This window comes from Pantherophis guttatus, chromosome 7 (assembly GCF_059756535.1).
Source record: "Pantherophis guttatus breed Tessera chromosome 7, ASM5975653v1, whole genome shotgun sequence".
Lineage (NCBI taxonomy): Eukaryota > Metazoa > Chordata > Lepidosauria > Squamata > Colubridae > Pantherophis > Pantherophis guttatus.
Genome location: NC_142069.1, coordinates 92,212,164 through 92,237,708, shown reverse-complemented (window position 1 = coordinate 92,237,708; position 25,545 = coordinate 92,212,164). Strand labels below are relative to the sequence as shown.

The 25,545-nt window shown below is 41.6% G+C and overlaps 1 protein-coding gene across 1 annotated transcript in view; it reads left to right on the top strand.

Annotated features, from left to right (window-relative positions):
• The first annotated feature begins 11,382 nt into the window (after positions 1 to 11,382).
• The window catches only part of FRMD4A (FERM domain containing 4A), a 363,743-nt gene continuing 349,580 nt past the window's right edge, over positions 11,383 to 25,545 (top strand). Inside the window, exon 1 of the mRNA XM_060694938.2 lies at positions 11,383 to 11,515. Coding sequence (XP_060550921.1) covers positions 11,471 to 11,515 — 45 coding nt within the window. The 5' untranslated portion in view covers positions 11,383 to 11,470. The remainder of the gene's footprint in view (positions 11,516 to 25,545) is intronic.

Below are 25,545 nucleotides of genomic sequence, written 5' to 3'. Positions count from 1 at the left end.
ATCAATGCCCTTGAGTAGCTGTCATAAGCTATTGGTCCTTAGTTCTCAAATTTCCCTCGTGATTAAAATTGTGCCATTTTCTTCACTTGCGAAATGACTGCTAATGGCCCAAGACAGCTAAAGAATTTGTTGGAGACAATGACTAAATTCATACTATTGTCCTAAACCACTATTTGACAGCTAGCTGAGTAAACCATAGTTGGTTACCTTCCTATTGCACAGTATAGGTTTATGGACACTTTATCGTTGCTCATTTCGTATCTGCTTTAAATACATGAAAAAAAAATCTGGATTTAAATTTCTGCTGCAGCTATTCATAAAAGCAATTCCTTTTTTTTCCTAAAAAAAGGAATAAATAAATCTTTTCTATACATGCAATTATGGTTATTCAAACACAACCCATATTTCTGAGCTAGGCTCGTTATTCCTAAAACATGAGTTTGCTTCCATCGAGATATTTTTTAATAAGCGCCATTGGCAATGTGACACGCTTGCTAAAATTACTTTGCTAAATATATTTATAGATACTTCGAGATAGTTAGTCATAGGCACCTGTTTCCCAAAAGCACACCGGTGCATGGTGCTTAATGTTACTTTTTGTGGAAGCAATTTAGGACTATAAAAATAAATTCTGTAGCAAAGCGCCCATTTTTTAGCAATGCAATCACAAAACTGCACCTCGCTATCGTTGGCCACGTCATGCAGGGGAATTCATTGGTTTTGAAGCGGTAGAAGGAAACCAGGCTGAAGTGGGTGGCTGGACACCATCAAAGGTGCATCCAGAGCATCAAACAACTCAAAGAAGAAGTGCAAGATGGGAAGTTGGACATGATGGAATAGACATCATCGTCATCATCATTGTGAAGAAGAGGCGGTCAACCTATTCTCCAAAGCACTTGAAGGCAGGACAAGAAGCAATGGGTGGAAACTAATCAAGGAGAGAAGCAATCTAGAACTAAGGAGAAATTTCCTGACAGTGAGGAAAATTAATCAGTGGAATAACTTGCCTTCAGCTCAGAAGTTGTGGGAGCTCCATCACTGGAGGTTTTCAAGAAGAGATTCGACAACCATTTGTCTGAAATGGTATAGGGTTTCCTGCCTGAACAGAAGGTTGGACTAGAAGACCTCCAAGGTCCCTTCCAACTCTGTTATTCTGTAAAAGTTGAGAAGGACTAAGGGTGACATGATAGCAGTATTCCAGCATTTGGAGGGCTGCCCCAAAGAATAGGGGGTCAATGTATTCTCCAAAGCCTCTGAAGGCAGGACAAGAAGCAATGGATGGAAACTAACCAAGGAGAGAAGCAACCTAGAATTAAGGAGAAACTTCTTAACAGTGAGGACAATTAATCAGTGGAATGACTTGTCTCCAAAAGTTGTGAATGTTCCATCACTGGAAATTTTTAAGAAGAGACTGGATAGCCACTTGTCTGAAATGGCACAGGGTCTCCGGCTTCAGCCAGGGGTTGGAGTAGAAGACCTCCAAGGTCCCTTCCAACTCGGTTATTCTGTCAGCATTATCATCCATCGTCATCTAAAAAGGTCTTTGATTGGCAGGATAAACCTACTGTACATTTTAAAAAATCCTTTCTTCCAATCCACCATCAGAACACCTGCAAAAAAATTGTGCTGAATCTTATTTGCGTCAAGGAGCATTAAATGAGCAAAATGGGAACCTGGAGCCCAGGTGAACGAAATCCCAATTCCAGTTTATAAACTCATTTAACCGACTTTGACATTTTAGTGAATATCATCCTTATTTCTTTCAGAAAGAGCTATTCTAAAGCTGATCTGAACGCATGGCATCCATTTCGGTTTTCCTCTGGCAAGTTCTGAGAAAAGCTCACACGGAAAAATAGTCTCCTGAATGTGAAATGTATTCAAATAATATTTTGCCCAGGATTATTAGATTCCCCTCTAGATTAGGAGAGGTAGAAAGAGGTGCTGCTAGCATTTTCCTACTGTAATCTTGCCTGTTAGTTTTTAATTCTTTCTCTGATTTTGGTACACAACAGAAAACGTTGTTAACGTGAGTGGGTTGCAATTGATTCATCATTTCAAGCTGTGATTGTGCAAGGATGAACTCAGCGCAAAGATATTTTCCTGGTATGTTACCTTTTGTAAAGATGAGTAATTAGAAAGTACCCATTTTTCTAGATTGGAAGAAGCATTTTACCACCAGGTGCCCTGACTATAGCGGTGTTTTTTTTTAAAAAAATAGCATACATATATTAGTTTACCTATTCATATTCCCATTTCCCCACTTCAACTGCAATTACTCAACTGTACAATATAATATGAATATGTGTATATGTGTGTGTAGGATTCCTTTTGATGACTTTATGAGCGGTTTAAAATTTTATATTTAAAAAAATATTTTACCTTTCCCTCCCTGTTTTCTTCACTGCCTATAAAATCATTCTGAATTAAGCAATCAAATTTAGATGGTTCTTGTTGAATTGGAAAGCACAGGTAGTCCTTGACTTATGACGTTAGTGAATGTTCGAAGTTACAATGGCACTGGAAAAAAGTGACTTATGACCGTTTTTCACACTTATGACCATTGCACATCCCCATGGTTGCATGATCAAAATTTAGGAGCATGGCAACTGACTCATACTTATGACAGTCGCCGTGTCCTGGGGTCATGTGATCCCCTCTTGCGACCTTTTGACAAGCAAAGTCACTGGGGAAGCCAGATTCGCTTTGCAACCTGGTTACTCACTTAACAACTGCAGTGCTTCACTTACCAACCGTGGCAAGAAAGGTCATGAAATGGAGCAAAATTCACTTCACAAGTGTCTCATGCAAATAACAGAAATTTTGGGCTCAATTGGGGTCATAATTGAAGGATTGCTTGTAACTCCTTGCTGATCTCTTTTAGTTCTCCTTTGCAAGTGCCTCCTCCCATGATTTCCGGCTAAAGTTTGCATCTTAGATGCCCCTCAAGACTAAATTTGCCCTCCCCAAACCAGAAATGTCAGCACTGTGTTAAGTCCAATCAACTTTGCTTGAGTAAAATGCAATTTCTTGACTCATTTAACACATTATGAACATGTCAGAGACGCAGACATGCTGAACTCCAATACGAAGCTGGCTAGGAAAAATATAAAGCTAACTATAGGGAGAATATGACATTCCGGCTTCAAAAATCCTCTTTTTACCATCCATCTTTTATACGGCAAAAGCTCTTATTTCTCCCCAAAGGAGGGAAACCTTCCTTTCGATCTCCCAAATTTTTGGAAGGTGGAAGAGAAGGGATTCTTGCAATCTTCAAGAGCCGCGGTGGCGCAGTGGTTAGAGTGCAGTACTGCAGGCTACTTCTGCTGACTGCCAGCTGCCTGCAATTTGGCAGTTCAGATCTCACCAGGCTCAAGGTTGACTCAGCCCTCCATCCTTCCCAGGTGGGTAAAATGAGGACCCAGATTGCTGAGGGAAAGAGGCTGACTCTGTAAACCGCTTAGAGAGGGCCGTAAAAGCACTGTGAAGCGGTATATAAGTCTAAGTGCTATTGCTAATCTTCAGAAGTTGGGATGAAGATTACAAGACTGGTACCCAGATTTCATCCGGATGAAAAACCTTGCTTGGTCCAGCATTTCTCACCCCATGGTCACGTGATCCTAATTCAGACGCTTAGCAACGGATTCGTATTTATGACGGTTGCTGTCTCCCAAGGCCGTGTCATTACCTTTTACGATCTTCTGACACGCAAACTCAGATTCACTTAACCACGATGGCAAGAAAGGCTGTACAATGGGGCCAAACTCACTAAACAAATGTCTCACTTAATGACAGAAAGGTTGGGCTCGATTGCGGCCATAAATTGAGGACTACCTGTCGTGAGGGCAGCTCTCAAAGTAGAGGTGTCATGAGAGAGAGAGAAAAAAACTTCGACGCAGCCCTCATGGCTCAAACTGCTGTGTTCTGGGCCAGCTGAAGCCTCAGGATAGTCTTCAAGTACAGCCCCCTAGTGAGGGCATTGCAGTAATCCAGTCAAGAGGGGACTACATTCTCTGTTTTATGTGACAGAAGAACGAGTCTATTATTAAATAGACATCCAGAAATGAATGATGCAATCTATAGATAATGTCAGCTGCGTGAAAGCAAAATAAAAAAATAAAACAAATTTTCATTTCATCAATATTACTTTCCGGACCACGTTTTTACCTATTTCCATCTCATGCGCTGTTTGTCCAGAAGTTCAGTTCTTCTGCCTTCTCAGATTCTATGAAAATGAAAGGCAGCGGGGATAATTAAAAACCCGAAATGGCTCAAATGATGATCACTGGTGCTTTTTTTTTTTTTTTTTGCAGCAGTTCTGGCATAAAATAAAATAAAACGAATTGTCCCAAAGTGGCTTCGATTAGGGCGATTATTGTTAAAACGCCTTGTAGCGTGATTAAAACTTATCATTGCTTTGCAAATTGTTTGTCGCGGCGAGACAATCCTGGCTAGCGTGGGTTCCTTCTTCAGTCTGCTTTTAATAAAGCAATTTGCAAGTGATTATTACCAGCTGCATTTATTTCTGAATACTAATGCATGCTTCCTGCCTTCTTGATTGGTTGCTACGAGCTTCCCCCCACCTCCCTTTTTTTCTGCAGCGGATATAAATGGACGTAAATGTTGCACGTATACTCCGATGATGGTCTACGATAATTCACTCCTTCATCCTTCCGTATGCAGATGGCACGGTGCCCACAAACCACTTTTCCTGCTTTCGAACCAAATTATTACCATTCGGCTATATTTAGAAGACAAGAACAGCCTGATTGCCTGGGATGCGTCGTGAATTAGAGATGTTATGCGTGAGAGGCTTGGAGTTTGGCAAACAGTAGAAGTCCATTAAAAAATAAATAAGCCCTCCTCCCACCCCTTACAATAAAAAAAAAAACAGTAATTATATTCTTGGTCAACAATTAGCTTTAAGCAAAAAAAAAAAAAATTGGAATATAATTCATAGCCTAATACAGAAAATCCTGAAAATGGAGACAGAAATGAAACCGGATTTTTTTTCCTTTTGGGACTACTGGAAAAAAGAACTGGAGAAAAAAATTGGAACTTTGTTACTGTACATATTGACAGCAGCAATACTATTGTACAAGGGTGTTCACAAGGGTTCGGGGATTTTGCAGGATCTCCAGGGTCCCGTCCCGTGATCAGAATTCAGACGCTTGGTATCAACTGGCTCATATTTATGATGGTTGTCCTGCAGATCCCCTTTTGCGACAAGCAAAGTCAAGGAGGAAGCTGCGTTCACTTAACGACCTTACTCACTTACTAACAACTGCAGTGATTCACTTAACAATGGTGGCCAGTAAGGTTGTAAGATGGAGCACAACTCACTTAACAAATGTCTCACTTAACAACAGAAATGTTGGGCTCAATTGTTATTATGGAACTCAAGGAGTCGTGGTTAGAATTCAGTATTTCTTTAGAGAAGGCCGTAAAAACACTATGAAGTGGTATATAAGTCTAAGTGATATTGCTATCTATATCAATCCTATCTCTAGCATATCTATCTATCCATCCATCCATCCATCCATCCATCCATCCATCCATGTCTGTCTGTCTGTCTGTCTGTCTGTCTGTCTATCTATCTATCTATCTTCCTACCTACCTACCATCCATCCATTCATCCATCCATCCCTATCTATCATCTATCATCTGTCTGTTTGTCTGTCTGTCTGTCTGTCTGTCTATCCATCCATCCATCCGTCCATGTCTGTCTGTCTGTCTGTCTGTCTGTCTGTCTGTCTGTCTATCTATCTATCTATCTATCTATCTATCTATCTATCTATCTATCTATCTATCTTCCTACCTACCTACCATCCATCCATTCATCCATCCATCCCTATCTATCATCTGTCTGTCTGTCTGTCTGTCTGTCTGTCTGTCTGTCTATCCATCCATCCATCCATCCATCCATCCATCCATCCATCCATGTCTGTCTGTCTGTCTGTCTGTCTATCTATCTATCTATCTTCCTACCTACCTACCATCCATCCATTCATCCATCCATCCCTATGTATCATCTATCATCTGTCTGTTTGTCTGTCTGTCTGTCTGTGTATCCATCCATCCATCCATCCATCCATCCATCCATCCATCCATATCTATCATCTATCTATCATCTGTCCGTCCGTCCGTCCGTCCATCCATCCATCCATCCATCCATCCATCCATCCATCCATCCACATATTGCACTGTGCAAACCTCCAGGGCACATACACAGTCAGGCTGCTTAGCTTATGGCACAAGGAGTTGTACAAACTCAGGCATTGGGCTAAGTCAGCACACCAGGGCTGAGAAGCATGGATTAATACACTGTGTGGACACAATTACTGCTGTAAAGTAGATCAAATCTCTTGAGCTGAGCTTCTCTCCCTCTCTAGTCACGTCATGAACGTTGTCAGGAGAGCCGAAGCCTTTGGCCGTGGCTTTACTATGTGGTGTTTTTTTCCCCCAGCTTTGCTATTTATTTCTTGGAGGCCTCCTGACGCCACTCCTAGCCAGGCCTGGTTCTTGTTTCACATCTGACAAGGTGGCCAGATGTTGAGACCAGCTGAGACCTGATGAATAGCAGCTTTTCCCCCCCTGTCTGGAGAATCGAGTGTTAATCTGCGTACAAAGCAAATCCTGCTTCTTGATTGATTTCCCACAAGACGCGGAAATGCACAGATTCTGTCAACCCCGGGAGGAGGAGGGAGGGGGGGAATTGGGGTGGGGGAGGATTTGCTGGTGTCTTGCTGTTCACATTCAGGAACCACGCAGCCGTGATTGATACGGGTGGGTGGGGGTGGGGAAATGAGGAATAGAATAAAATGCCTGGAAACCCCTCACCCCCCACACAATGCTTTCTACACCCCGTGCATTATGGCGCATTAATGGGAATTTCCATACCGATGGGGAAGGGATAATCACCTGTTTTAGCAGCGGTTGGAAACAGCTCGTCTGATGGGCGAGACAGAAGGAGATTGGCACGGAGTCAAAGAAGGACTGGAGTTGATGGACAGCATCCTGTGAGCTCTAGAGGGGTTAAAATTGGATTCTTCCCATAGCGAGGAAGTTCAAGGGACAATCCAGAATTCGTGTACAATCGTGGTTAGAAGTTCAATGGATGGCCCAGAAAAACGCAGGACAAATCTCTCCATTGCAAGCAAGGTTGGAAATGAGTTTGAGGAATCAGGATGGCTTTTTCAGGTAGTCTTCATCTTACAACAATTCCTTTAGTGACTTTTGTAGTTACGACGGCGCTGAAAAAAAACGACTGGTTTTGACACTCTTAGCAACGGTCTCATATTTATGACGGTTGCAACATCCCGGGGTCATCCCCTTTTTTGCCTTTCTGACCATGGGGAAGCCAGATAACAACCGTGTGACTAACTTAACGGCAGGGCTTCACTTAACAACCGTGGCAAGAAAAGTTGTAAAATGGAGCAAGAATCATTTAACAAATTTCTCACTTAGCAACATAAATCTTGGGCTCGGTTGTGGTTGAAAGTCAAGGACTGCCTATATTTCACTCCTAAGGATTAAAATTAATAGAATCCGTCTCATGTATCCCATTTTCTGCGTTCATATCCTGCAAAAACCTTTTATGCCATTTAAAGATCATACATCAATTCTTTAATGCTTTGAGTGATAAATAGTTACGATTTGTTTAGGCCCTGGCTATAAACCTTCCATAGTATTAATTTCTCCCTGCCGGTTCGCTGGTTTACTAATTCTCTGGTTTTATGTTGCAAATTAGCGACTTTACAGGGATTAAAATATTTTCCCCAGTATACTAATAAACCTTTAAGTTTCCTAGAGAGACGATATGATGATCTTTTGCAAGATTGCATATGTGTAAATATAAAAAAAGAAAAGAAATTATCTGTAAAGGGGGGGGGGGGAAACCACCTCCAACCCTGTTAGTAAGATAAAAAGAATTTTTTAAAAAATTCAATGCAGATAGTTACTTACTTACGGACTTACGGACACAATTCAGCCCAACATTCCAGTTGCTAAGTGAGACATTTGTTAAGGGAGTTTTGACCCATGTTACAATTTTTCTTGCCACTGTTGTTAAATGAATCAGTGCAGTTCTTAAGTGAGTCACCCGGTTGTTAAGTGAACCTGACTTCCCCCTTGACTCTGCTGGTCAGAAGGTTGCAAAATGGATCATGGAAGCCCAGGAAATGGCAACCGTCATAAGTACGAACCAGTTGCCAAGCATCTGAATTTCGATTATGGGGATCATGTGACCATGAGGGATGCCACAACGTCGTAAATATGAAAAACGGTCCTCTAAGTGACTTTTTTCACTACTGTTGTAACTCTGAACAGTCACTAAACAAATTGTTGTAAGTCAAGAACTGCGTGTATTTTGGGGTCTGCCTTATAAAATGCATCTCTAAAGATCTACAAAAACCTGCCCAGTGAAATCGGTTATTGCTTATTTTATCAAGTCCCACAAAGTGCAGATGATGGGTTTTGTTCCTCAAAATCCTAACCACATGTGGGTGGATTTAATTAATTTAATTTAATTAATTAAATTTATATCCCACCCCTCTCCGAAGACTCAGGGCGGCTAGATGGAGACTCTCCATTACACCAGAACTCAAGGTGGTCCCAGGAACATCTGAAGGTGATGCCTTCACTGCTGCAGAGACGGTTCCACAACTACCAACAACTTACATAGAATAACAGAGTTCAAAGGGACCTTGGAGGTCTTCCAGTCCAACCCCCTGCTTAGGCAGGAAACCCTACCCCACTTCAAACAAATGGTTGTCCAACCTCTTCTTAAAATCTTCCAGTGTTGGAGCATTCGCAATTTCTGGAGGCAAGTTGTTCCACTGATTCATTGTTCTCACTGTCAGGAAATTTCTCCTTAGTTCTAAGTTGCTTCTCTCCTTGATTAGTTTCCACCCGTTGCTTCTTGTCCTGCCCTCGGGTGCTTTGGAGAATAGCTTGACTCCCTCTTCTTTGGGGCAGCCCCTGAGATATTGGAAGACTGCTATCATGTCACCCCTGGTCCTTCTTTTCAGAACACCACGTATTTTCCAGATGTGATTTAAAAAAATTTTTTTTTTAATATGTATAACAGTCTGGCTAATGACCTAGTAACTTGAGAATAGATTTTGAAGATGTGGGTTGAACATGTACTGTATGAAATGAGATAGTTCTCCAAGGAACAAATATTGCCTGAAGAAAATTGAAATACCCAACAGACGTAATACAAGGAAAGACTCAAGGGAAACTCAACCCTGGAATATAATACAGGCAGTTCTCGACTTACAACAATTCATTTAGTGACTGTTTGAAGTTATAACAGCACTGAAAAATGTGCCTTCCATGCTCACGACCGTTGCAACATCTCCATGGCCCCGTGATCAAAATTCACATCCTTAGCAACTGATTCACATTTATGACCTTCCCACAAGCAAAGTCAATGTGGAAACTTAGCAACTGCAGCAATTCACTTAACAACTGTGGCAAGGAAGGTGGTAAAATGGAGCAAAATTCATTTAACCAACGTCTTGCTTCACCACAAAAATTGTTGGGCTCAATTGTGGTCGTAAGTCGAGGACTACCTGTATATATCTTTGCTGAACAATGTACAATATGTCCTTGGTTTGGCAGAAAATACAGCGTTCTGTTTCTTCTCTTCTATTCTTTGATAGTAACATCATAAGGACATTGGTAAACTCCAACTTCCAATAGAAGATGCTGAAAGAAAAAAAAGAGGACTTCGTCTCCCAGAATTCTCAGCAAAGCATTTCTCAGCAATCACCATGCTGACTCTGGAATTCTGGGAATTGGAGTCCCTCCAGATGCTCATTGATTGGCTCCTTTCTGGGAACACACCTGAGGGCCCTAAAGACCGTTAACATTTATGGGTCTCACCTGCCCACCAATTAACACAGGCAAATCCTATTTTCTTCAGCGTTCCAACATGGAGGCAGATATTTCTCATGGAAACCAGTTTGAGGCCCCCAAAAAAGGGAGCTTTGGATAAATCACTGAATTTATTTGTTTTTTAAAAAAAGAATCAATGAGGTTATTAGAGGACAGGATACTAAAACGTATGAAGAACGGTTGCAGGAATTGGATATGATAGCAGGTGATATGATAGCATCTTCCAATATCTCAGGGGCTGCCCCAAAGAAGAGGGAGTCAACCTATTCTCCAAAGCCCCTGAAGGCAGGACAAGAATGGATGGAAACTAACCAAGGAGAGAAGCAACTTAGAACTAAGGAGAAATTTCCTGACAGAACAATTAATCCATGGACAATTAATTCAGGAGCTGTGGGTGCTCCATCACTGGAGGCTTTCAAGAAGAGACTGGATAACCACTTGTCTGAAATGGTAAGAGGGTCTCCAGCTCGAGTAGGGGGTTGGACTAGATGACCTACAAGGTCCCTTCCAAGTCTGTTAATCTGTTGAACTCTTGTTATTCTGTCCTTTTAGGTCACTTTGTTGCTGTTGCTTCTCCTTCCCCACCTATATCTGTGTCCCAAATGAGAAACTTTGGATCTGGGCTCATAAATCTTGGTGCCTTTCATGATCTCCAGCCCTGGAAGGTGATTTTTTTTCTGTCTGGAAGCCCAAGAGGAAGACACAATGCTGCAGCCGGAGTGTGTGTGTTGCAGCCGGTTGTGATCTGAACGCTAACAAGGGCAGGCTGTGTAATTACATGTTTCCCCTGAGCATGTTAGCTCCATGGGGAGCTGAATTCATTTCAGGGAAGCAAAATACTTCTCTTTCCCCCCCTCCCTTCAATAAGGTGAAAGGGGTCAACCCCGAACCCCAGTTGTCGTCCCTGTGTTATAAAGGTAATTGTTGTTGCTCTGGGCTTTTGCTCTGTCATTGCTCATCCCAGAATTATGCAGATGCTCGCGTTCGAAATAGGGAGGCACCGGTGCTTTGAGGAAGAGAAGGAGACCCTGGTTTTGCAAGCGGTAGATTCTCATTTTTGGAAGTGGGGGGGAGGGTGTTGTTGCACCTTTGCAAAGGAGAAGCTCAAGGGTGGTGCAAGCTTCACCTGCTATCCTTCTGACAGGGCAAAGCTCTTAATTTTGCATCCCACACCGTACGAGAACGTGAAGCTCTGTAATTTTAACCTGATCTATGAGGTAGGTGTCATCATCTCCTCTTTTGCTTGAGTGCAAATCATTTTTTAAACATCCTGCAGATGCTGGTCTGTGGCTGTTATTTTTCATCTCTTCTGCGAGCATCCTGATTTACTCCCTCCTCTGTAAAATCTGGCCTAGCTCAAGCTTCGTTTCTCTTTTGCAGGATTTGGTGGTTTGTTGTTTTTTTTTTTTTTGGTTTCGTAGGCACCTTGGTCTCCTCCCTGACGGTTTTCCCTCCGAGCTTGATTTTGGATGTTTGTGCTTCCAGACTGCCAGAGTGTGTGCTGCTGGACACTTCGCCCTTGAGAGGAAGGCCCAGCACTGGCTGCATCTAGGAGAGGATTTATACGAAAGAAATGGCTACGCAGAAAACGTCGGAATCTGCTCTCAGCTTACTCATGGTGAGTGACTTTACAAAATGTGAAGCTCTGGAGAGCATCAGGGACTAGAGTGGGGCAACGTTGGGGCATTGTTTTATATATATATGTATATATCAAGTAAACAAGGAAATGGATGTGATGATTTTTTTTTTCCTATTAGAAGCCACTGGCAATAATTGGAAACATTATTATTTTTTTTAAATGCACAGGTGTTGCATCTTTACTGTTGTTATTTTTAATCTGTTGAGATCTTGTGTGCGCACAGTTGGGAGGGTTTAATTAGGTGGGGGGAAAACAGAAAATTGTAAGAATAACAGCATGCGATTACAACAGTGTGGATATTCAACTGCTTTTATTGGCTGGCTTTTAGCCTCTGAATGTTTGCAATATTCAATCAATAAACACGTAACGTTCCTGACTTTGCCTATGGAATATAGGTGCCATAGCTACATAAGGGTTACAAGAGCCGTTAACTGTGGTTGGCTTTGCTTTAGAGAACGGTTTGTAGGCAGATCTTTTCCTGGAAGGACTCAGGATTGCATAGATGCTGTTTCCATCTGCACTGACAAGCATGTGAATTTGATGCCTTTCCTATAAGATGTGGACTTTGGTCTCGGATTCCGATACTGTCGTTTAGAAAGAAGTGACATTTTTGGCTTTAATTGATCGCAAAACCCTTGAATTCGTCCTGGGATTGTATCCTGAATGATCCATTTCTTTGGCTTTTCGGTCGGTCAACCAGGAACGTTTTTGGGGTATTGGGTTTCCCCGGAGTGGAATCCATCTTCTTTGAAGACTAGAAAAAGACAAAATGGCATATTGTTCTGATCGCCTGTTTTCTGATCGCGTAAAAAATGGAACAGGGCATTTTCAGACCTGATGAGACTCTATAGGTCATGCCCACGAGTGGGTAGAAAAAGGTCAGAGAAGAGCAGATTTTATATCTACTTATTAAATGCTTGATTCAATGTACTGATGTACGTTGCAATTATATTTATCATCGGCTGTCACCACAAACGACTTGCAGTAATTTGTTTTTTTTTCCCCTCAGATGCTTTTAAAGGTTATTTTTCTAGTTTCTGCTTATTTTAACCTTCTGACAAAAGGTCCCTGATCTTCTGCTTGCTCCGTCAATATAGAATATTGGTATGTCCAATAAAATGAACATAAATGTATTATTTTTTTTTTGAAGAGTAGGTTACTGGGCGTTGGTTTGAATTGTTGTAGATCCCCCTGCATTCTTTGCCCTCTTGCTCACCTGTGTGGAACATTTCATGATCTAGGAACAGAATGTTCTGGAGAACCTGGATCCCATGTTATCTGGAATATCATGTCTGGAACACCTTGACCTGCTTCTGGTTCAGAGGATTTACTTCCAGAAACTTCCAAGCTACTCGCAGAATATCAAGGTCCTGGGGGACATTTTGTATAGTTCAGAGGAAAATTGAGGTTTGTGGAGTCCTCCAACATATTCAACAACCACAAAAAAACTAGCACTCTCATAGAATCATAGGACTGGAAGGGACCTTGGAGGTCTTCTAGTCCAACCCCTGGCCCAAGGCAGAAGTTCTGTTGCTAGATGGATGAATTTCGCACATCTCTGTTGATATGCTAATATCAAAACATCTGTGTTCTCCTCTGTTTGTCTGCCTTTTCTGTTCTACCTATATAAAGAATTAATTTGAGTTTGATAACAAAGCTGTTCGAATGTGTTAGAAAAAAGGTGGAAGGAAGGCTGGCTAAATTTGCAAGATAACCCAAAACTGGGTGGGATAGTTAGTCTGTCAGCACTCTAGTGCTGCCATAAAGAGAAGAAGAAGACGACGTTTGACTTTTCACCTACTTATTTTCTCTGTAGATAATATCCCCTAGGAGATGGGATGGGAGGGGGGACATTCCTGTGAGTTGAAGTAAGGAGATGGGGAGACTGACTTGGAAGATGGCCAATGAGACGCTGAGAATTGGGGAACGGAAAGGGAAGGGTTTGGGGTCGGAGGGTCAGTGTCGGCTACGATGTAGTCGGGGACAGATTGTTGTACTCAATAAATGAAAGATTTCATCAGAGACTTTTTGTTTGGAAATGCAATTTATTTGAGATGACATCGTAACCTGACATAGTCTTGCAGAAGACGAAATTGGTATGTCCACAGAAGTTGGGCCAAAACTAATAGAAGGATTTTTGATACAAACAGATTGTTTATTTGTTCATTTAAGACAAAAAAAGGTCTTACATATGGAAAATATCTTGGAGCTGGAGCTGATGACAAATTGGGTAGGAGTCACTGTGGCAACAGGTCTTCCAAAAAGAAGCACACACTTGTATGAAAGTAGAAGTTCCAAAATCACAAAAATAAATTTCACAATACTCCATCTGGTGATCACAACTCAAATTATTTTCAGTTTAAAAAATGTTTTCAGAGAAACTGAATTCAGGGATGCATAGAAAAAAACAACAACGATCGGGATGATCAGAGCTGGTACTCGAAGGCTTAAGGGCACCTTTGGTGAGTTTAGCTGAAATCTAAATCTAAATGAAATTAGATTTCATTTGGGGAAAATCAGACCGGATTTTTCAAGTGTTCTTGAAAGGGAGGTCAGATAGAAAAGATTCAACAAATATTCTCTGTTGGCCCAGGGTGCAAAACTTAGAACGCATTAAACTGTGGAAAAGCAGTTTCCAATGAAGATTGGCAGGGCCATCTAGTCCAGTGTTTCTCAACCTTGGAAGCTTGAAGACGGGTGGACTTCAACTCCCAGAATCCCCCAGCCATTCTGGGAGTTGAAGTCCACCCATCTTCAAGCTACCAAGGTTGAGAAACACTGATCTAGTCCAAGAAGAAGGGCCTTGTCTACGGTGGCTTCCTCCCTATGGAGATAAGGTAGATCCGAACCACCCGCCTCCATCGTTACCGGATCGGGCGATCCGGTCCAAACCAGGAGCATTTCACCCCTGGTTCTACTTACCTTTACTACCGGTTCGCATCGTGCCCATGCGCACATGTGCAGATCACTTCTGATGATGTCCAGGTCAGTGGGCGGAGCCTCCCACCAGTTTTACTACCGGTTCTTGCGAACCGGTCTGAACCGGGGGCAACCCACCACTGCTGCAGAGGGTGTTTTTTTTAAAAAAAATCGAGATGGCAGCCATACAAAGTATGATCAAAGCCCAACTTTGTGTAACACGCACAAGAGCCTCCCTCTGAGGGAGATGGACAGGCTAGAAATAGAAAATATAAATAAATATATTTTAGAAATGGACAGGGCTTTGATGCCACTTCTGTGGTTGCCTTCTTGACTTTTTGGACCAAACCTTTCAGGCACCTCTGGAATCAGGACTGAGAGTTTGCTACTATTTGAGTAAAAGCCGTTTCATACATATGTATTTCCTTCCTTTTGTGAGTATTTAGTCACAATATATACTACTGGCACCTTCTAGCTAAAGCAGCAGGGGATTTTATGTTAATACGCACAAAGAATGCATCTCTTGGGGTTGTTAAATTGCCAGTACAAGAAATATCAACTGAATCATGTCTATGAATTCAAATGCGCGTGCCTTCAATTATTTCAATTCCACTGGCTGCAAACGCATTAATGTAAATATATACATATAGCCTGATCTTATAACTCCTCTTCTTATCTGTCTGCCCAGAAAGTGAGAATAGCCTCTTCTGGAGATACACAATTTGGGTACAGATCTGAGTCCATCTCTGTCCTTACAAGTAAAATGTCTTCAGTGACCAAGAATATTTTTGATCAGATTGTTGATAAATCTCCTACAACCTTTTCAGAGTATCAATTTAGACTGGGAAGTAGCCACAAAAAGGTGTAATTGATTCCACATAGACAATGTTGAATATTGTTGAGAAGCTTCAGGTAGTCCACAAAGATATAAAGTAGGTTTGGCCAATAGAGTCATGGGTTCAGTTTGTCAACTAATACTAATCCATTTTGAGTCACCTTCATCCAAGATCTCGTTGACATCTGAAGTCAAGTTCTAGAGCGTTCCTGAAGGAATCTCTTCTTTTGGTAACTTTCTAGTTGTTCTTTTGTGTATCACTGTCAACTAAGTGTAAGGAAGAGAATGGCACCCCACCTATGAGGCACTTTCTTGGGAACAGGTGCCTGGTGCTTAGACAATAGCGCCTTTAGCTGTTGACCTATTTCTCTTCTCCTAGGTTCTTCTATATTCATTTCATGTTTAGTTCCTCCCATTCTACCAGGATAGGACCTTGTATCTCTTTTGTAGTTATTAATTTCTTTTTATTTTCATATTTTCTACTTGTCTTTTAGCCCGTAGGGTAGATTTCTGTCCTTTCCATATTATGCATAAATTGTGTTTTAATATTTTTGGGGAGAACTTCATAATTTTCTCGGAGATGCTCAGGATAACCAATCGCTGTCTTTTCACTTCAATATATGCAACAATTTTGTTGAAAAGCATTAAATTCTGCATGGTGTGAAATCTCACAATGTCGTGAACAGAGGAGCCCTCAGCCTTCATTCACACATGCAGATTACAGCAATCAATGTACATGTGTGAACCGGATGTCTGCCTGCCATACAACGTATTTATTTGGAGTCTAAACTCATTAATCTCAGTGAGACGTCATTTTCTGCAAACGCTTTTAGGTGAAGTTGCGGCTGCTGAAATTAGTTGGTAGATTGGCTGTAATTTTTATTAGGGTAATAGGAAAAGTGAACTTTTCAGTTAAATGGAAATCCTGACTAAGCTGGCCTTGCTCCTAATGCATGACTACTCGTACGGTCTGTCCGGCTGTCCATCCATCTGTCCATCTATCTGTCTATACATCTGTGCATCCATCCATCCATCCGCCCATCCATTCATCTCTCTCTCATCTCTGTCTAATCTATCTGTCCCTCTATCCATCTCTCTCATCTATCCAGCTACCCATTTGTCCGTCCGTCCATCCATCCATCTATCCATCCATACATCAGTCCATCCATCTCTCTCTCTCATCTCTATCTAATCTATCTGTACATTTGTCCATCTATTAATCTCTCTTCCTCCCTCTCATCTATCTAATCTATCCATTCATCCGTCCATCTGTCCATCTATCCATCCATCCATCCATCTCTCTCATCTCTATCTAATCTATCTGTCCATCTATCCATCTCTCTCATCTATCCAGTTACCCATTTGTCCGTCCATCCATCCATCCATCCATCCATCCATCCATCCATCCATCCATCCGTCCATCCATCTCTCTCTCTCATCTCTATCTAATCTATCTGTACATTTGTCCATCTATTAATCTCTTCCTCCCTCTCATCTATCTAATCTATCCATTCATCCGTCCATCTGTCCATCTATCCATCCATCCATCCATCTCTCTCATCTCTATCTAATCTATCTGTCCATCTATCCATCTCTCTCATCTATCCAGCTACCCATTTGTCCGTCCATCCATCCATCCATCCATCCATCCATCCATCTCTCTCTAATCTATCTGTCCATTTGTCCATCTATCCATCTCTCTCCCTCCTTCTCATCTATCTACCTATCCATCTCTCCATTTGGCCCTATTTCTGTTTTTCTCTCTCTTTCTCTCTCTCTCTCTCATCTATTTATCTAATCTAGCCGTATCCCAACTGACTATAAATGTTTTTTATATATCTTTCAAGATTCCATCTCATTCAAATTCATCTCTAAATAATTTCCACTTTATGGTGTTTCTATCATTCATCTCACTGTGAAATCTGCTAATAGAACCTTTTTACACTGTCACACTTTGGTAACATGAGCGTTATCTTCTGGGCTCAAGGGAGACGTCTGGGGCGATGGTTTTTTGAATAGCTAAATGGGCTCTTTGTGTCATGGTAGATGTTTCCTAGCAACTACCCAAATGCTCACTATCATTGTCTGTTTGTTGAGTGGGAGAGGCCTGTCTGTCTCAAAGATCCCTGAGAACATCTCTGAGATGTGGGGGTCCTAGGTGCTCTCTGAGCTTGCTGGTTTTCTTCCAGACATTTCATTACCAAACTAGGTAATGCCTTCAGTGCTAGAAGGAAGGGGGAGTCGCTCTCTGTTTATATACTAGTGACTTGCCCTGTCCGTGATGGTGGAAGTGTTCTTGATTGGGTTTTTGGTTAGATTATTGTTTATTGTTGGCTTATTTGTCTGAGTTGACAATTCCTTGATTGGGGTATTATTCATTTCTTGTTTATTGGTCTTGTATTAACCTTGGTGCTAATCTCCACATATCTTGAGTGTTGATTTTTGTTGAGGAAGTGTTTTATGTTTTAATTTGCATTTTAGTTTTTTAACAGAATAACAATGTTGGAAGGGTGGAAGTCTTCTAGTCCAACCCCCTGCTTAGGCAGGAAACCCTATACCATTTCTGACAAATAGTTGTCCAATCTCTTCTTAAAAACCTCCAGTGTTGGAGCAGCCACAACTTCTGGTGGGAAGCTGTTCCACTGGTTAATTGTTTTCACAGTCAGGAAATTCCTCCTTAGTTCTAGGTAGCTTCTCTCCTTGATTAGTTTCCATCTGTTACATCTTGTAACAGGTGCTTTGGAGAATCGGTTGACCCCCTCTTCCTTGTGGCAGCCCCTCAAATATTGGAACACTGTTATTGTTTCCTAATCAATGAAGCAATCAAGTGAGAATTGATAAGTTGTACCAATGTCAACCTTGTTCCTTTTATCCAGGCTACAAAGGTGTAGCTGCAAAGCCTCCGTGCTGTCATTCTTCTTACAGGACCTAAAACTTCCTAAGAGGCGAGTGAGATCCCAACAGTGAAATGAAGCCGCTGTCTGCCTGTCTGTCCACCTGCCTGATTCTGTAGATTATTCTTTCTACAACGAATGTTGCAAGTTGCTCAGTTCTCCAACTCTGTGTGGAGGCCACTTTTAAAAAAAATGTCCTTGAAAAATTTAACATGTTTTTTTTTAAAGATTCCTAGAGCCATTTCTGGTTAAATTAATTGGGTTCTGTGCATTGAGAGTACATTTATCTTGGGCATACTTTAATAGCACTTGAATTTGTTACATCTAAATTTGTCCAGCAGTCTACTATGAATGTGTGCATACATATCAATAGACACACATGTGTTTTGTTTCCTTTTAAGCAAAAATATTTGGATTTTTTTCACATCTGCCCCAGGGGTGGATTTCGCTTACCTTTGCTACCGGTTTACTCGCTCGCGTGTGCCTCCCGTCTATGCATACACAAAAGCTTCTGCGCATGCGCAGATTGTATTCGATGACATCCAGGTGGGTGGGCGGAGCTTCTCACCACCACTGCTACCAGTCAACCCGAACCGGGGTGAACCGGTAACAACTCGCCACTGATCTGCCCAGAGGTGGTATTCAGCCGGTTCGTACCAGTTTGAGCGAACCAGTAGTGGCGACTGTGGATGCCCCTGCCCACTCGCCCGAATGTAATGCCGTTCTATTTAGCCACATTTTTGAGCCCCGGCGCTTGCGTGGAAGTGCGCACGCGAGCAAAGTGCGTGTGCTAGAGGCGTGCACACAAAGTGAGCGTGCGTTCGTGCGCGAAGCGAACCGGTGGTAAGAATATGTGGAACCCATCGCTGATTTGCCCAATGTTCAAAGCCATCCAGCTGCTTGATGCAAGAGTCCTTAAGTGTGCAGTGATGTTTCAAATATATGATCCATACTGAAGTTTATCATAGCAAGCCCTCAAGTAGGAATAGAATTTTCATTGCTAAGCAAATAAATAAATTTACTTAGGCTGTTACCTAAAGTCCAGTATCTGATTCTAACCCCCTTCCCCCACGTAAACGATGTTGCCCTTCAGTGATCAGCTGGCCTAGAAGTTGGTATCTGAATATAGATCTTTTTAACATTCATATTTTAATGGGTTTTTAATTTAGGTCAAATGTTAGTATGTACTGCAAGTCCGTGCATGAAACACCATAGGCTAAATAAATAAATAGCCACCTACTCTCATCAAATAGAGAAAGACCAGGGGAAAAAGAAATGCCAGATTTATTTATTTATTTTTTATTTATTTTATTTTATTAGGCTTATATGCCACCCTATGTCCAACTGACTCAGGGCGGCTCACAACAATAAAAACCACAATAATCCATTATACAAAGTTAAAATGCCTAATTTATGTCCCAAAGGGGCTTTTTTTTTTTTCCAAGAGGCAACTGGACTTTCTGGGTTTTTCCTTGAAGACGTTTCCCTTCTCATCCAAGAAGCTTCTTCAGCTCTGAATGTCAAGAACTGAAGAAGCTTCTTGGATGGGAAGGGAAACGTCTTCAAGGAAAAAACCCAGAAAATCCAGTTGCCTCTTGAAAAAAAAAGAAAGCTCCTTTGGGACAGCCGTGACCTGGAGGGCTGAGAATCTCCATAGACGTTTGCCAGATTTAGGAGTAAATTTGTACAGCAATTGCAAATGCCTGCTTTTTCCTGGAATGTGTTTATTATCTAAAGTTTTATGGCCACCCAACACACACACAGGTGACTCTCCGTGACATACAACGTTAAAAATCTACAATGTAAAAATCCATAAAACCCTGCTCTTTTCCCCAACTGACATTAGTGTATTGAGAAAAACTCAAATACAGAATAGAATAGAACAGAACAAAACAGAACAGAACAGAACAGGAACAAAACAAATAGAATAGAATAGAATAGAATAGAATAGAATAGAATAGAATAGAATAGAATAGAATAGAATAGAATAGAATAGAATAGAATAGAATAACAGAGTTGAGAGGGACCTTGGAGGTCTTCTAGTCCAACCCCCTGCTTAGGCAGGAAACCCTACACCACTTCAGACAAATGGTGATCCAACATCATCTTAAAAACTTCCAGTGTTGGAGCATTCACAACTTCTGGTGGGAAGTTGTTCCACTGATTAATTGTTCTCACTGTCAGGAAATTTCTCCTTAGTTCTAGGTTGCGTCTCTCCTTGATTAGTTTCCACCCATTGCTTCTTGTCCTGCTTTCAGGTGCTTTGGAGAATAAGTTGACTCTCTCTTCTTTGGGGCAGCCCCTGAGATATTGGAAGACTGCTATCATGTCTCCCCTAGTCCTTTTTTTCATCAGAGTAGACATACCCAGTTCCTGCAACCATTCTTCTTACCTAATTTGATTTTGGGGTGAAGTTCCATCTGTAAGTAGTCCTACACCTTCTGACTTATTTGACTCCTGGGAAGATCTGGTGGGGGAGGTTGACAAAGCAATTCCTTTTACAGAATTAAGATCAGCTCCACCTCATTGCTAAATTTAGCAGAAGAGGCGATGGCAGTTCCTAATAGCGCATCTCACCTTCATTGTGTCTTCCGGAGCTGTGAAAATATTCTGATTTGAATATTCAGTTTGAAGGCGACGCTATCAAATCAGCCCTCAAAGCGGAAGCCGGGTTGATTTGATGCAAGTCCTTCTGAATCGATCAACTGATGTGATGGGGTTTTGGGCAGACTCCCAAAGCCCTTTTTAACAAATCAGCTCTTCGAAAGAAAAGCACTTCCATTTGAGTGGAATCGACAAATCAAAACCGATCTTGGAACGTCTGGCATAGCCGCCTTCCCAACCGCTAAGTCAAGGATGGGGGAGGATGAAATGATCTCACGCGTTGGCGTGTGCAAAATTCCTGAAATCTTTTGGGTTGGTTGCAAGAAATGAGTTTGCCTTCCAATTTTCTAAACGCGTCCAGTCGACCCGAAGCTTTCAGGGTAAATTGTTCTGCTCACCACCCATAATTGGCGTGAAATTATGCTGGGTTTTTTTTGTTATTGTTGTTCAGGTCATTCCCTTGGCTGAAATACACTAGTAATATTGAAGAACGTAACGCTCAACAAATAATGTTGAATTTTATCTACGTAATTTTATTCTGGCCTGCGCATAGTAAGTAAGGGAGGCAAGCGAGTTGACCTTTTTACAAATGCTTTTCAGCAGGACATTTAAATGCTGGCTGGTCCAGATGATACATATTCTAATAGCATCAACACATCAACATTTCAGCCTAAATAAAACAAAAATGAGGTATCCTAATTGGCTGATGGATTGCATGGCTCAGGTCCGTCTAATCTTTCTCCTGAGAAATAGGATCAGCGTGTAGGATACACTGCCCTAATTTTATCTTTCAGACAGTAGTCTTGAGGTGGGGTGGGATGGGGAAGAATAACTGGCCGGTATTAGTGGTGTAACGGCTCAGTGGTTAAAGATACTGGGCTTCTCAGCTGGAAAACTGATAGCCCAGGTTTGAGACCTGAGTACGGCACAATAGGGTGAACTCCCAGCTCCTGCCCACCTAGCAATTTGAAAGCATGCAATTGTGAGTAGATAAATAGGTGCCACTTTGGTAGGAAGGTAACGGTGTTTTGTGCATTTTTGGCATATAGCCATGCTGACCACAAAATCACAGAAATTGTCTTCGGACAAGGCTGGCTCCCTCGACCAAGAAACGGAGATGAGTTGGACAAGACTGGACAGGGAAACCTTGGCATTTTTATTAGACTAAGTGAAAATTTAAACCCAAGTGTTCGTCATCCTGGTTCAATATTTTTGAAAGCATCCCAATGTTCATAGAGATGATGATGATGATAATGATGATGATGATGATTTTTATCCATTCAGTTGCTTCCAACTCTTGACGATTCTATGGGCCGGGTCTCTCCACATTTTCTGACCTTGTGTTGCTTCTTTGAGTTGTTCTATGGTGGTGATGATGTTGGTGATGATGATGAGGAGGAGGAGGAGGAGATTATCCATTCAATCATGTCCAACTTTTGTCAATTCTATGGGCCTGGTCTCTCCACATCTTCTGACCTTGCATTGCTTCTTTGAGTTGTTGTATGGTGGTGATGAGGAGGAGGAAGAGGAGGAGGAAGAGGAGGAGGAGGAGGAGATTATCTATTCAGCTGTGTCTGGCTCTTGGAGATTCTATGGGCCAGTCTCTCCACATCTTCTGACCTTGCATTGCTTCTTTGAGTTGTTGTATGGTGGTGATGATGAGGAGGAAGAGGAAGAGGAAGAGGAAGAGGAGGAGGAGGAGATTATCTATTCAGCTGTGTCTGGCTCTTGGAGATTCTATGGGCCAGGTCTCTCCACATCTTCTGATCTTGCACTACTTCTTTGAGTTGTTCTATACTCTGGCTGGTGTCCAGCTTTGATGGTGTCGAACCACCATGGTCTTTGATGGCCTGGTTTCCTTTTACCTCTAACCCAACATAATTGCTTTCTCCAGCGAATTCCCAAAGTAAGTGAGACACAGTTTTGTGGTTTTGCCTTCCAGGGACACGTCTGGTGTTATGCGCTCCAGTGTTTGCTTGTCATCTTTGCTGTCCAAGCAACAGGCAGGAGCCTTCTCCGGCACAACAGCTCAAAACGAGTTGATTTTCTTCCTGTCTTGCTTTTTTAAGGTCCCATTCTCACAACTAGCGGGGAAACACAACGCAGCAGACTAACCTACTTGCTTGTCAGGCTGATGTCCTTGCTTTTCTATATTTGGCTCATGTTTACCATCGATATCATGCATCAACAATTCTATCCTAAGTGACTGCTGGAGTCTTCGCTGCGTCTAACTTTAGAGCCTTTTAATTAATGAAATTGAATGAGATGGGAAGTTGGTGTGCTGCAAAGCATCAACATTATCGTTATTTGCATTAGCATAATCATTAGCATTATTGTTTTCAAAAATGTCTCAGGGCATTTTCCATAGGAATCCCAGGGGCATTTTGATGGTATAAAAATAACGGGAGGCTTTATTAGGAACTGTATGCACCATTCTACAGGGTTGGGGTGGGGGGATAGAGATGTAAAGCTCTAAGGAAACCTTTAAAAATCAGAAGCTTTTTTTTTACTGGCAGTTTTTCCTAAGGCCCTTTCTCCCCCACCCTCCCACAGTAAATAATAATTAAAATAAATTGGGGAAAAAGAAGGATGACATTTTCCTTTTTTTTAAAAAAAAAACCAGTGTATAAAACGGGATTTGTCTGTGAGCAAATGACAGGCATATATGTTGCCTATCACACATTTCACTTCAGGGAAGAGAAGTTTCAGTACAGAAAAATGTAGATTTTGTGAATGCAGGAAAGGATGAAAAAGAAAAAAGGATATGAAGAAGAAGCGGAGATTGGCAGCTGAACTTCACATGCAGGAAAATGGACCACTTCGCACCTCCTCTGTGGCAAAATAGGTATTGGGAGTTAATTTTTAAAGAAAATTTATATAGAATTCCATCTTCAGCATATAGCACTGGCAAGCAAATAATTAAAAAAAAAACCAGTATTTTTTGTATGAACCAATGAAAAGAATCCAGTGCAAAAGGGAAAATATAACCGCAGTCTACATAACTTCATAAAAACAAACATACGTATTGAGTGCTAACAAAAAAAAGAGTCAGAAGGGACCTTGGAGGTCTTCTAGTCCAACCCCCTGCTCAAGATGGAGACCCTTTACCATCCCAGACAAATGTCCAGTCTCTTCTTAAAAGCCTCCAGTGATGGAGCATCCACAATTTCTGAAGGCCAGCTGTTCCACGGGTTCATTGTTCTCACCATCAGGAAATTTCTCCTTAGTTCTAGGTTGCTTCTCTCCTTGGTCAGTTTCCATCCATTCAGTCCTTCTCTTAACACCTGATGCCCTCAAGAAGATTGACTATGTTGGGGCCGCTGAATCTTAGGGGTGAGCTTGCTGCATAGGGAAAAGAAGGCAGACTTACCTGGACCAGCAAGTTGGTACGAGAGGACTTGAAATATGCTTTGCATCTTGGACCTGGTGGAATGGAAGAAACCCTTGGAGATAGGTAGTCCCACAAGTAACCTAGGCTTATGCCTTGGAAGCCTTCAAAGGTGATGACCAGAATCTTAAATTGTACCTGGTTGCTACCTTTAAAGACTTTCAGACGGTGTTCAGCCACCTTATGATGTGTGGACTTCAACTCCATGTCTTCAGCTTCAATTTATGACGGGGGAATTCCAAGAGTTGGAATCCACACATCATAAAGTTGCTAACATCAAGAAATGGTGTTTACCCAGGTTTGGCACCTCTGTATCTAATGGTCTATCTTTCCCTGAAAAGATCTACCAGTACTTTCCCAATCCAGACAACCAACCAACAAATATCTAACCAGGTGCCCCACCTACGAGGAGGTCAACAAGAGAGGGTCTGAAGATTCCCTCCCTTCCACTTGGAAACGTGTCTCCTTCTGAGGGCAGGATAGATCCCCTTTTATAGTCTTCCAGAAAGTTTTAAAAACCTGGTTTTTCCAGCAATTTATCGACCTATAATTTATTACTATTACTATTAAAGTTGTAAGCTACCTAAAAACCACCTGAATTAATGTGGTATGTGTATTTCATAAATAAATAACAAGGAAGGAAGGTCTGAGGTGGCCTAGCCATCACGAATAGGTTGGTAAGGTCAGTAGAAACCCAAACCGAACAACAACAACGGAATGAATGCGGCTTTTGCATGTTCTAACTCTTCATTTTTTCAATAGCCTTTCCCCACTATTAATCAATTACAGGATTAATTAAATTTAATTAATTAACTACACACTGCCCATAATTGCCCATTAATCTGTGGGACCCTCAACAAGCATCCATAACACCTGATATTTAAATAAAATAATAATTGTATACACTGTGTGTGTAAGTCTACTATATCATCACAACTTGTGAGATATCACATTAAATCTGAAATCTAGCGTCTCACACGGAAAGGTGTCATGAGCTGATATTTCTGGGAGCGTTTTTAGCTGGCTCCTGAAATGCATTTTTAATCAATATAACTTCCTCTTGCAATGCTTATTTGAGTGCATATTTTGATTTATTAAACTACCCCAATTGCATTTCATAGTCTAGAGCAGTGTTTCTCAACCTTGGTAGCTTGAAGATGGGTGGACTTCAACTCCCAGAATCCCCCAGCCAGCACTGCTGGCTGGGGGATTCTGGGAGTTGAAGTCCACCCATCTTCAACCTTCCAAGGTTGAGAAAACACTGCTCTAGAGAAATGCCAAATTTATCAATGTTAAAATTCTAACTGTTTACATGGCTATGGAGTTTCTCAGTCATCCAGGTCAATCATCGTTGTCCCAAAGGTGTTTT